At 40.0% G+C, this 13,108-nt stretch overlaps 1 protein-coding gene across 1 annotated transcript; it reads left to right on the top strand.

The window, feature by feature from the left end:
* The first annotated feature begins 7,741 nt into the window (after positions 1-7,741).
* On the top strand, positions 7,742-12,842 carry LOC135503282 (uncharacterized). The gene is made up of 6 exons (XM_064796789.1): positions 7,742-7,765; positions 9,271-9,340; positions 9,783-9,899; positions 11,085-11,210; positions 11,869-11,892; positions 12,606-12,842. The coding sequence occupies exons 2-6, from the start codon at positions 9,271-9,273 to the stop codon at positions 12,710-12,712; spliced, it is 444 nt and encodes a 147-aa protein (XP_064652859.1). The 5' UTR covers positions 7,742-7,765; the 3' UTR covers positions 12,713-12,842.
* Positions 12,843-13,108: the final 266 nt, after the last annotated feature.

Genomic DNA, 13,108 nt, shown 5'->3' on the forward strand with positions numbered 1-13,108 from the left:
TCGTTGATGAGAGGAACCACGTCCGGTGTAAAAGGAATGAACGTCCTAGGAATGCAGGACCCCATACAATAGCTGTGTATTGTCAACGAACGTGGTTCATGGTTTGGTTAGGGTTAGCCAAATTTTCTGACATCACATAAATAACATTTGAAGTGCAACAGATCGGGTATCAGTCTGACTTAATTTGCTTAAGTTGAGCAAGGCAAAGGCGAAACCCGGTCATCTTAATTACGCCACATAATACTCCACTTTCTTTCTAAGCTGGACGTTGATTGTTCGTCTTTTATCAATAGATCTAAAGTTTTGGTAATTTGGACGGAATAGCAACCATCTAGCTTCCTTACTTCTGTCACCAACATCGAATCAAGTAGCATCTGACAGAATAAAAAGCTCATTTTCCACTGCAAGATATAAGTAGACAGCACCAGGCATAGTGTGAAAGCTTCCAAGTTCATATTTATAGAAAATACATATATTATGCATAGTTACGTTTCATAGCGAGGCTAGAGTTCGACTATATTTATGATTTTTATGAACATACCCCTTTTAGACAGCCTCCACTGAAAAGCGATACATGTTGGTAGGGGGAGGGCTCTATACTGATGATTATCGTTTGGACGTCACTTTTACTAAACGTTGATTTATTTTGTTTTATTGGTTAACAGAAACACATAGACAGTTACGAGCGAAACCTGTTACCATTATGTCGTTATGAAGCCAGGCTTCACTTTCGAACGACGCCTGCGCATGCGCTGCAGTAGTACGCATATTTCGCAACCCTAAATAAGAGTTACATACAAAGAAGCAATACATTTTATAAACGATGTTTAAAATACTCCTATCCCCTTACTGCTAGCTAGGCAACGCTGATTTGAACTAAACTGCCGAACAAAAGGAATCGCCCAGACTTGATTCAGACTTCTAACAGGCCTTAGTAATGGATATCAATGTCTGTAATTGCAATCCGTTGTTTATGTACTATATTTAGTTTTTGGTATGTTCCAGACTACTATTTATATAACCTAGGTTTCGCCCTGTATTCATTCCTTATATAACTTGTTGGTATATGTAAGGCTGGCGCCCAGTTATCAGTAGATCCATTCCTACCGGTCGAGTGTCATAGGGAAAACTTGTTCCCAAGCTCTTGTACAAATATCTAATCGTAAGTCTCCTAAGTTACCCGATTTTCCATAATCTCACGATGAACACGGAGTTATCACCTGATAGGGGAAACAAAATCAATGTTAAGCCTTAGTTTGACCTGAACCAAGGCATATTTTGCTTCATGTAGCTTACGTATTTTCACTTGCAGTCCCTGCATGCAAGAGCTCCTTGGATTTAACCCTTTACCCACGTGCTCCTGCACAGGCTTCCCGTATTTCCATTTCACCACCACATTCAGTTGGTACTGTAATATGCAAAGTCATGAGTACTGAAAATGCCCTAAATTATAGAAGCTCGATCTGTGCAGTTTATTAGCTCGCTAAAATAGATTATCACAAAGTAGGCCTTTGCGATAAAGGGTTGACCATAGGTACCGTCATTTTGGCTAGACCTCGACACCCTAAGCAATTAGAACTTTTTCAAAAAGTAGTGAATGCTCATATCAACGGCTGGAGTCTGTTCTTTGTTTTACAGAGAACAGCATCCAGGGTTTTAAATGAGCATTCAATTCATTTGGAAAGAGTTTTAATTGCTTTCGGATTTTGAGGTCTAGCCAAAATGGCGGAACCTTTGGTCAACCCTTAAAGGTAATACCTTCCAAAGTGTGTCTCTTTTTCATACACATTGTAGTGTATCGACAGTATTCTTTGCCTTCGACAACTTCCCTACGCTTCATATTCTGCATGCCGACTTGCCGGTGTGACAGCGGATATAGTCCCCTGGAGTCATAGTCCGGTAGCATTGTATTTGACCAATTAAGCAGCATGATCTATTGTACCGCTAACCCTAACCAAAACATTTAGCAATGCGGACTATTGTTACACGGACTATCGGCCCTAGGACTACTATCCCCGTCACACCGGCATCGATGTCAATCCTAAAGTGTCATCGAATCCGCGGAGTGAAGTCCGTGAAGTGTTTTTTGTGTCAACCAGAACTTCCATCATATTTCAGGCCACGGTTTGACAAAGAAATGCCTTCAAACATAAATGCTAAGAAGATCATCGTTGGTGTCCTGGTAATCTGCCTGTCACTCTTCTACGTTAGTTACTACCATGACTACAAGGCTTATCAATGGGAAAAAAAGTCCGTGTCTCAGTCATCAGGTGAGTTTCAACCCGGTGTAACGTTTTGAGTACTCCCGATTTTGACTTTTCCCCTTTGTTGTTTTTCTATTAATGATGATAGATGAGATCGACACGTTCCTTTTGTGGTACTGGCGATGGAGTCCGAGATAAGGATACTCTCATAGGTGAATGATATCAAAAAAATATTTCGTTGACTTTTCCTCTATTTACTAGCTTTTTTGTTGTTTTCCATTTGTTTTGGTGAAATTCTTGGATGACATCTCCAATCGTTTCATCAATATCGCCCGCTTTACGGTAGAGAGGTAGTGGTGCATTTATAAAAGTCTGAAACATAAATCACAGAAATGAAATGAAAAATGCTGTTTGTTAACTTTGTCGAAGATATGAAACAGTCTCTCAGTTTCACAAATCTTCCTGATTATGAGAAACAAAGTAAATCTTTGGGTGCCAATGGAATAAGCTCTTCTACACGAGGACAGTGCGTGAATAAGGGTCATAAGACAGCTACATCAATATAAACCTATTAACATATGTCTTTGTCCACCAGCAAATCCACGTCGAGTGCCATATGCCGGGGTTTTCAAGTTTGTTATTGTGGTCTGCTAGCGCTTTTATAATCACTGTTCGTATCCCCACACTGGTATTTGCAGTTCGAATAAAATGACTGTTACCCCCTTTATTATACAATGTCTTTATCCACACCAGAACTTCTAATTACTTCTCCAGCTATGTTAAATACATGATGCGATTTGACTTCGATTTCTGTCATTCCAGAAACCACAGAAGCGATTTTTGTCGACCAGGATCATTATGAATTTGCTACTAGCAAGGCCACTCTACAAGAAAAGGTTCGTATATCTCATAGCTTACAGTGTTTATTTACACTACTTTCATACCAAAACGTCCAAAGTATTTTTTTAATTAGTTTGTATGATAAGCACTTATGATTGATACTGAATCTTATGTCCATTACTAATTGCGCCCTTTAGCGAAATAGCTGGCGAGGTGCATTTTTATATGTTTTTTTTGGTTTTTTTGTGAAAGATGGTGGTCGCTTTTGGATAACTTTTTTCTGATCATATCTGCGCCGAACTCAACATTTTCTAAAATGCACCAAAGCCCGCTATAGATGAAATCATATAGTATAGCGTCGTGATTGCAGTGCAGGGCTCAATTAAAAACAGGGAAAAAAGACACTTTAGTGCCATGACCTTTCTTGTGAATCTGTAGTTATAATTACTACTTGCTGAGTAGTAGTTTATGGCATGCAGCACATGCGAAATGAAGCGGCAGGAGAAGCCATATGAGTAAAGTTCGTTAAACCAGTTCATTCGAATATTTCTAATCTGATTTTTGACGGATGGACTCCGCTACGAAGGACATCGTGATGACGCTATAGTCATTGTTTTGCTGTAGTGCAATCGTGGTAACTTCATGGCTTAGATTACTAGTTTGTAGAGCTAAGAATGCACATTTCTATAGTTTGTTAGTAACATAGCATTGCCCCCCCCCCCCCCCCCTCCCCAATTTTCTGACTTGCCATACGTCATGGAAAATCAAAACATTCATCCCGCCTTGGGGAAGAATTGCTCCCTGGAGAAATAAACGTCCCGGATGTTGTCAACCTCGCTAGCAACACCAAGGCATGAGCACTGTTTGGCCGATTTCCTCGTGTAGCTCGAGCAGCATAATATATCCATAATTACTATAAGCATAATTGAGATGTCTCAGTTAGTATGCAGTTTTGATTTTGAGAAAGTTTTATATTGTTTGTTATACCCATCGCGATCACTGGCATATCCCGATTCCAATTGCGCCTTCTTCTCTTTTTTCGGTACGAAGTAGCGCAGTGCGTTTGGAAAGCGAATTTAATCCTTAGTGACATATATTGCATACGATTGTTTTCATTCGAAAGCCCTCCTTTTCCCTTATGAAACTGATAGGAAGAGGCAGGCCGGAAGGTGGAGGAGCTTTTCCACTTCTTGTTGTAGTAGCAGCTAGCATGAATAGAAACATTGCAATCATCTCCTGTATTTGATGTGGCTGCTGGTTCTCCAGGCTGATGTCGATTGATTTTTGAGTTTTTCAGGAGGAACCCCAGGATCAGGGGAGTATTAATGCAGAACTGGCGAAGACGATGAATTTTCAGGAAGAACTCGATGATCAGGAGAGTATTATAGCAGAACGGGTGAAGACTATGAATAACTATTGTAATACCTTAAACCAAAAAACCCGAGATAAGTATAAGAAAAAAATCCCACCTTATTTTCATGTGTTAGTTGATGATAAACGTAAGTTCATGTTCTGCACAATTGCTAAGGTGGCCTGTTCGAACTGGAAAAGGCTTATGCTTGGATTATACGGTGCCGAGGACCCATTTGATCGCCGCAGTGTGCGTATTAGAGGAAACACCGACCTCAAAGAAATGTCATTATCTACTTACAGTCCAAAGGAAATAGCATACAGACTGAAATATTACACAAAGGCAATCCTTGTCCGAGATCCCTTAGAGAGAGTGTTATCAGCATATCAAGATAAATTCAATACGTCAAATAGTCCAACAACAATATTTACCCATATATATAGACAAATGATTATCAGGAAATATCGCCCTGAGGTACCTATGCAAACAATTGCACGAGATAAAGTTCAAGTTTCCCTTCAAGAGTTTATACGTTACCTTACACACCCGCTTGACTTCCCGCAACTGGAACCATCAGATCATATGAACGTGCACTGGGAGCCGTACATTACATCATGCGATCCGTGTGATGTGAGATACGATATTATTGCCAAATATGAGACACTTGAAGAGGACGTACGTTTTATCCTGAACAAAATTAATGCTTCGAATTTGATAAAATGGCCAGCGAGGAGCGAGCATTACAAACAACCGCCGACAGCACAACTTGTCTCAGAGAGTTTTAAAAGTGTTTCATCTGAGGATTTAAAGGCCCTTAGTTCTATATACTACCATGATTATAAAATATTTGGCTATAAAATTAGAAAATAAGAAACTTGATCAGTTCTCACCAAATTTGAAAACTCTGTTGTGATTCACAAAAAGATTCTGAGCTAGTTTCGTGTACAATCATATATGCAAGTGCAGTATATATACATATGTATTAACGCTTCTTACTAGTTAGATACTTACTCAGAATCTTTTAATAACGTACGCGCACAGGTATATAAAACTGAAGTATATACGATTTTGACAGAGAATCTTATGAGAAGCTTATCGAAAATTTCGCCAAGGATTTTAGAACGAGCTTGTTCGGGGAAGAAACTCGAAGAAAACAGTCATGAACTTGAGCAAGGAACTACACTTGGTAAAATTATATGGATTATAGTCCACGTGAAAGCATCTCTGGTCGAAGCCAACAATGTTCTCATATTGATACTCTAATAGTTAAGATATTGTTCGTCACTATCGTAAGGTACAGTCCTTCCAGAAAGTAAATGTCCACTGTTTTTTTTAAATATCACAAAGATAAAACAAGATATTTGAATGCGGTTTTCAGCAGAGTATGGTATATTTAGTTCGTCATATATCTGTTGTATTTGGATGCACCTAATTACATCCCTTCATTATGTAACAAATATTACAAAAATGGTCCAAAAATCACTTTTTTTATTTCATTTGCCTTTTCAAAAATACACATGAGCCCATGAACAGTGCTTTATGACCATCATTTTTTGGCACTTGCAATTCCATAGTGTGTTCAATAGTCACGACAAATGCACATTTTGCTTAGGATTTTTAATGATTTAAAAAAAAATCTCTTCCATAACCTTTGATGAATACCCCCAATCCTTCATGTATGAGCCGAGTTGGCCATAAAGACCCTGACTGACTGCATTGCTGACTATGAGGGGTGTTCTCATAGGTCACCAGCTGTCTAAAAAAAACAATCGCCTGTAGCGAGCTAAAACAAATCTTCAAAATGAAAGAATTTACTAGGAATTTTATAGTAATGAAAGCAAAAAACCTTTGTCGCATCATAGTTCACCCATACGTTGTGAAAAAAAACGAAAATAATAAAATAAAAATGACTTTTTGGACATTTTTAAAATTGCCTGTTACATAATGAAGAGACAGGATTAGCTGGGTCCAATACGTCATATACATGACTAACTAGATATACCATTCTCTGCGTTTAAAACGCATTTAATTATCTTATTCTATCTCTGTGATATTAAAAAAACCTGTCGACATTTACTTTCTGGAAGGACTGTACATGTACATGCTGTATAAGATCTGACCGTCCGATGAACTCAGATTATCAGTCGATTAGAAGGGGGGTGGGGGGTATTGAGATCTTATTTCCACGTACCTTTAGTTTCATTCGTGTACTCCATTTTGCTAATTAAGCTCTAGGTCACGTATGTGGTGCTTACCTTGACCATTGACCCATTCTTAAGTGGACTCTGTACATGATTTGACGCTTAGAATGAGCAATCCTTAGTCAGGGTACCCTGATAGATATTTTGGCAAATGTTTCATGAATGTACTCAATTATGCTAATTAAATAGTAACTTCATAGATAGAGTTGTCAGTCATTACTAACTATGATCTGGTTCACAGTTGTACACTGTTCTTACTTGGGGAGTATGTTTTTACAAATATAGGAGCAACGTGTTTCTTAGTTGCAGCACAGAACTATCCAGTGAAATAAAAAAGGATAGTTCCCTAATTGTGATGGATAGTTTTCACCAACTCTTGAATGTCCACGCCATCATGCACCCAATGTCAACTCATGTCATACTCTTTGGATGTCTGCCTTTCGAGGTCTACCTTACTATTACAGGCTCCCTTCCCTTTCACCAGGTAACCTCCAATGCAGAAATGTAATGAGAGGAAGGCCGGATTCTCCGAAACTTAGGATATGGCTTAACCATTTACATCTTCAACGCTTCACTTCTCTGTGCCAGTGTTGAAGACTGTGGTCCCCCTGGCAACCCGGTGTTGTCACTGTCCAGTTCGCGCACACCCAGGTTGCGTCTCCGGCACTGCCATTCAAATCCCTCGGGCGGCTCAATACAATGTTATCCATCCTTCATTATGCAGCAGCATAAATTACTGACCGGAGATTACACATGTGAATCCTAATCTCGATGTCGAAACCCGAAGTCGTGAAGTTCGAAATCGCTCTGGAAAGCCCCCGCAGCCTTCCCCATCCGGATTTTGATTTCTTTTCAGATAGTTCTTCGACTGCTAAAATATTCGAGTAGTGGCGTCTGTTTAGCGATCAAGCAAAAGGCAATGGTGATTATCAGTTGGATAGGTTGACAGACAAATCGTGCAATGCCACGAAAGTGATATTCGTCAAAATCTAATTTTGAATGGATCATTGTCTCGCGTGATATTAATTTATTGATAAGCAATTAACAGATGTGGTAATTGGTAATTAGAAAGATAACCATGAAATAGGCATTAAGATAATGTGATGTATGACTTATAAGTACCAAGGGAAGTTATATATGACACCTTATTCCCACATCGTCACACCACGGTAAGGATCGTTTTCTCATTTGGTAGTGGTTTGTGTTATTAGAGGTTGATTAAATAAACTCGAAATTTGAAACCTTTCGAAATACCAAGAAATTGTCTATTTTTTTCAAAAGGGTGGCCACAATTGTCCAGAAAATCGAGATGAGATTATAAAATTCTTGGTTAGATCTTATTTTAGTTTCCTGTACATATGCATGTACGTCCAAGTATTTTATTCCCAGTGATACATATCAAGCATCAACATCTGATTTTTGTGCGGGTAATTCTATAAAGTAACATCTGGGCCCCTTAGAATTCAGGTTCTCCCAGGATTGGGCCTATTGTTCTGTGAGCCCAATCCCTGAACTGATCGTCGAGCATTTATGGGGTATCATCAGGTCTCGGACAATGGGCGGGCGGGTCCGACCAAAAGATGGACAACTCGCGATATGGCCAACACTGGTAAAACTATATAGTTATAAACTCGTTATCTATTCAGTAAATTTTAAATGTTTAGCTATTTATTGTTTCCAAAAGCATCGCAGCAAAATGTTGTTCCCTTTTCTTCTCGTTCGTGACTGGACGTTCACACAATTGATTTGCTTATCTGAGGATTATAAGACAAAATCCATGATAATTCGTACCGCTCCAAAAAAAGCGTTTTAGAGCTGTACGAATGGTTCTATCCCCAAGGGCCTGTAAACGTAATGTGCGCGATATTTGTCACTTGTATGTTGTTGTCGAACCTTGTTTTAGAACCTCATCAAAATATCATTTCCTTACTGGCTCAAAAAAGCATATAGCATATCATTTTGGCATGTATTTTGTGATAGAAAAAACAAGCATTTTACTTTTTCCCTAACGGTACATATCGAGTTATTCAGAAAAAATCTCCTCGTCTTTTAAAGTTTGTATATCTGATAAATTTCCATACAGGAAGTATATTAAAGGTGTGCACATCTGGGATCGACTAGTATGAATATATTGTCTGTGCAAACCACAGCATGGTTGCTTTTGTATTGATGGATGAATGTATGGACATCATATAGATTGTGTGTTCTATTGTCACATCTATCACAAATGCAATAATAATCGATACAGAAATTATGGGCCATTTCCACATGACTCATCACCTGTATAAAACCTAAAAACGATCAAATAAAATTGGCTGATACTCTGAGGGCTAAATTTTTATGTTGTTTTGTTTTGTTTTGTGGTCAAGAGGCTTTTGATAAAATATATAATCGTGGCACATGCTCATCATATGAAATGACAAATCACAAAATACTTCGATTGTTGATATGAGACATCCTTCAATAATTGTCGTTACTGTCAGTGATAGTTCCAGTAAACACTATAGTGGGCTGAAATTTACACGACAAGTGTAGAACATGTCATATCACCAGAGATTTGTACAACGTCTTGCCACGCCTCCATCAGTCCATCTTCTACATAGAGAGAACTTTAGTGTTTTTCTTAATGGCCCTACATATGTACGTTTTCCTGACTACTGATTCGAAATTTCAGATGAAAACTCTCATCTACAATGCAGCCTCAGTCCTCGTCTTGGTGTGCGCGGCCGCGCTGGCTGAAAATCGTAAGAAACTTTTTAAAAGTTTTATAATGACATATCAAGCGTCATTATCTCTCCGATTTTGTGGTGTTTATCAGTAGATGGGGGGGGGGGGGGGGGGGGATTATTGAGCTCTTATTGCCACGTGCCCGTGATAATGATCATGTTTTGGATGTTTTTGTCCTTACAGAAAAAGTGTCCTGCGTCAATGGTGACCCCCGTTGGACAATGTATGCGCGCATGTGGAGGGGGGGGGAGGGGGGATTATTGAGCTCTTCTTTCCACGTGCCTTTGATAATAATTGTGTTTTGAATGTTTTTGTTCTAACAGAAAAAGTGTCCTGCGTCAATGGTGACCCCCGTTGGACAATGTGTGCGCGCGTGTGGAGGGGGGGGGGGGATTATTGCGCTCTTCTTTCCACGTGCCTTTGATAATAATTGTGTTTTGTATGTTTTTGTCCTAACAGAAAAAGTGTCCTGCGTCAAAGGTGACCCCGTTGGACAATGTGTACCGAAAAACGAATGTGGAGGCCAAAACCGACTCGAAGACAGAAGAGGGTGCAAAAAGAACGAGCGGTGCTGCTGTAAGTACCTTCACCCTCATCCTCGCCCTCCTTCTAATCGTCTTCATCTCGTTATCGTCATCATCACTATATATATGATTGTCAATTGCTTTTTACCGTATTTGCTGGCCTGCATCATGTCATTTTCACGAGAATTACAAGCATAGCAGTGCTAATTGCTAAGACTAGCTACCGACTATTGCAGTCGGGGTAAGCAAGAGATAAATGAGAAACGGCATATAGCCCGCGCACCTTTAATTTACTGCACGGGACGAAACTAAATCTATGGTAAGACTTGCCATTGATCATTTTGATTTTTTTTTTGTAACAACATTATTTATCACAGACAATGACTTCTAAACACCTATGAGAAAGTAAGAGAAGACGACGTTCAGGCTTGATTATTTGGGTTTCGGGGTGAAATTTACCCTCCACCGGTAAAATATGAGTGACCAACCTCCACTCACATCCATGTTTCAAATACCTCAAATCCGTTGTTAATGTATCATCACACGACAGCAAGGTATAACAAAAACGTGCATGGTTTGATCAAATGCTAGTGTACGTTCTTCTCGATTCAAGAGGAAACTGGAAGACTGTACCGTCCGCGTGCTACTTATATGCTTATTCATGTTATCAGATTGTTTGGACTACTGTCCAAATCACAATTGTCAATCCTAAATTCGCGTCATTGGCGCGTCTAGGGAGTCTTTGCAAATCCCCTGAAACGCCAATGCGAACGCCGATCATATTGTTTGACCTTGTAAACAAGTCGAACAATGGAATAGGCGCTACCCAGCACGAATGTCGTATACACCTTTCCAGAAATGGGGCGCTGAGTGTCCGAAATAGTGATGTCATAAGGGGAAACTAGGCCTATGGTGGAGGGACAAAGGAGATAGTCATGGTTGACCAACACACTTGAATGCCTTTAATGACGGAAAGGGGGAAAAGTTAGTCCCAATGCAAGCCACCAATTTCGGGAAGCATGTATAGGCCGAGCGTGGATCGCTCTTAATTTACGCAAAACTTAGAAGCGCGTCATTTTGCGTCATTAGCCCGCAACTTGGCCTTTACGTTGCGCGTCATTGAAGCAGGACGGAGGTCAATTGTGATTTGGACTGTAGCAACCACAAAGTGGGCGATCTTCACCGTTCTTACTGATTTTCTCTGAACTTCTTCTCGTTCCTTCTCTTATCTTTCCAGTACTTTGTCATAGTGGTAAGCCGATTGGACAGTGTGTGAGCGCTGCTCCCCCGGCAAAATGTAAAGGCAAAGAAAAACTAAACGGAAGAGCTGGATGTGCTAACAATCAAATCTGCTGCGAGCCACGTAAGATCCATAGCCAGTGCGGTGTCACGCGACATACTGCTCATCGCATTGTATTCCATTGGTGGAGCTTAGAGGACCACAGTGGAATAGGGCAGTGTTTACTCAGTAAAAGGGAGCCAGTTAGACCGTGTCAGCACTCCTACTACAGTACAAATAACAAATCCACAGACGCGCAACGAACTTGCGAGTTTATTACGCACCGAGTTGCGCGTCAATGACGCATCAGTGACACCCGTGTATCTCTCTATGTTTCACGTAAATTACGCGCAACCTATGCGCTGGGAGCGCCAATGACGTGAATATAGGGACGACAATATAGTGATTTGGACTGTAACATGAACTAATACTATCGCCATAGGATTACATTACTTCAAAAATGACCGATAGGTGACATGTGGCTTATTTTGGCTCGGATCACATAAAATCATTGATTTGCGTCAGAAACACAACACAGACAAAAACAAACACTGTAACATATTGTGTCGATGCAATTTAGTTTGTCAGCATCGCCTGTACAAATGGCTTGTTTTATATGTATCAACGTGTCTATGTGAAACAAATGCGCGCCTCAAACGGCTTAACTGCGTCGACGCAGTATTTTGTTCTGACTTACGTAGATGTGGCTTTAAAGTTCAAGATTTGTTTGCTTTGCTTCCAGATTTCAATGAAGACTGCACATGTTGTAAGTAAAGAGTTACTTCAAATGGTAAAACAAACCCAAACCGCTTATCCACTCTATATCTCAGCAGGACGCCTACTCTATCAAGGACACCGTGATTGGTCCCACAGTTCTATTTCAACTGAACTTGACCGCTGAATGAGGTCACCTCGCTATTAAGGACAGCGATTCTCATGCCCAATTATAGTGTATTTAAAGTGGTTCTGTTTTATGATGCATTTGATTGTTGGAAAGAAAATGACCCGGCGGTTTCTCTGAATTATGACCTGTTCACCACACGGCATATCCAGTGCACGTATAACATGTATTTTCATCCATCTGACTGGTTGCATAACTATATCCATTGCTAGCGCCGTATGAAAACTCACTGTGCTTTATAATGATCTCGACCTTTAGGTGCAGTTGACAAAAAAAAATTCGATTCCAAATCCATGTCAATTTCATCGACGAAAGTATCAACATGTATTGAATTGGAGCGGTAGACTGCCTGCTGTTGGCAATTTCTCTCAATCCCCAACATATTTTGATGAATTCTGATTGGCTGCCTCATTATAGCGGCAGCAACATTTATAGACACGGGAGCTGTGTGTTCGGCGGTGGTAGGTGGAGAAACTAGGCAACCGATAACCAGTGCAGGGAATTCGGCATGCTTTGTACATTGCATGTGCCAAATAGCAATATTGTGTGCGCATGTACATCACTATCTCCCTTTTCAGCCTATTCTCCAGCTTCGGACGATCACGGAGAGAATGGAATTGCCATTCGAGATTGGTGTCGACCATGGCCTGAATGCCGCTTGCAATTGACCCAATATGTCTTATGATAATTTCACTGTTTCTGACGGAATTGGATAAGACATTACCTTCGTGACTGATATGGATTTGCAATTTTATCTTTATATGTACAAATGTAGTTTTTGATTTTTGACATAAATTGTCGATTAAAGTTTGTCATTCCCCTAAAACCCCTGATGCATTATTTTGTAGATTACTCTTACAGGTCCCAATCTCATTTAAATTATAATCATGGCGGTTCTAGATATGGGATGTGAAGACAGAGTGTTCACTGTCGTCACGTGATTCGGTAGAATTTCAAGACTTGTGTTGTGTTCTACTTAAACCATTTGTCTCTTTCCCAAAAAGTAGGGGAGTTGGAGCGACCTTTCTCAGCGACTACATTCCTTTTAAATTAGCAACAGAGATTTTGGTTCCAAAATGGT

Source organism: Lineus longissimus, chromosome 19 (assembly GCF_910592395.1).
Source record: "Lineus longissimus chromosome 19, tnLinLong1.2, whole genome shotgun sequence".
Lineage (NCBI taxonomy): Eukaryota > Metazoa > Nemertea > Pilidiophora > Heteronemertea > Lineidae > Lineus > Lineus longissimus.

What these genes read in the sequence shown, in the direction of transcription:
- LOC135503282 (XM_064796789.1), top strand. Translation starts at nt 9,271, where the DNA reads ATGAAAACTCTCATCTACAATGCAGCCTCAGTCCTCGTCTTGGTGTGC. An exon ending in GGCCGCGCTGGCTGAAAATC is followed by an intron (nt 9,341 to 9,782) that starts GTAAGAAACTTT and finishes TTGTCCTAACAG; the next exon opens with AAAAAGTGTCCTGCGTCAAA. An exon ending in AAAGAACGAGCGGTGCTGCT is followed by an intron (nt 9,900 to 11,084) that starts GTAAGTACCTTC and finishes TTATCTTTCCAG; the next exon opens with TACTTTGTCATAGTGGTAAG.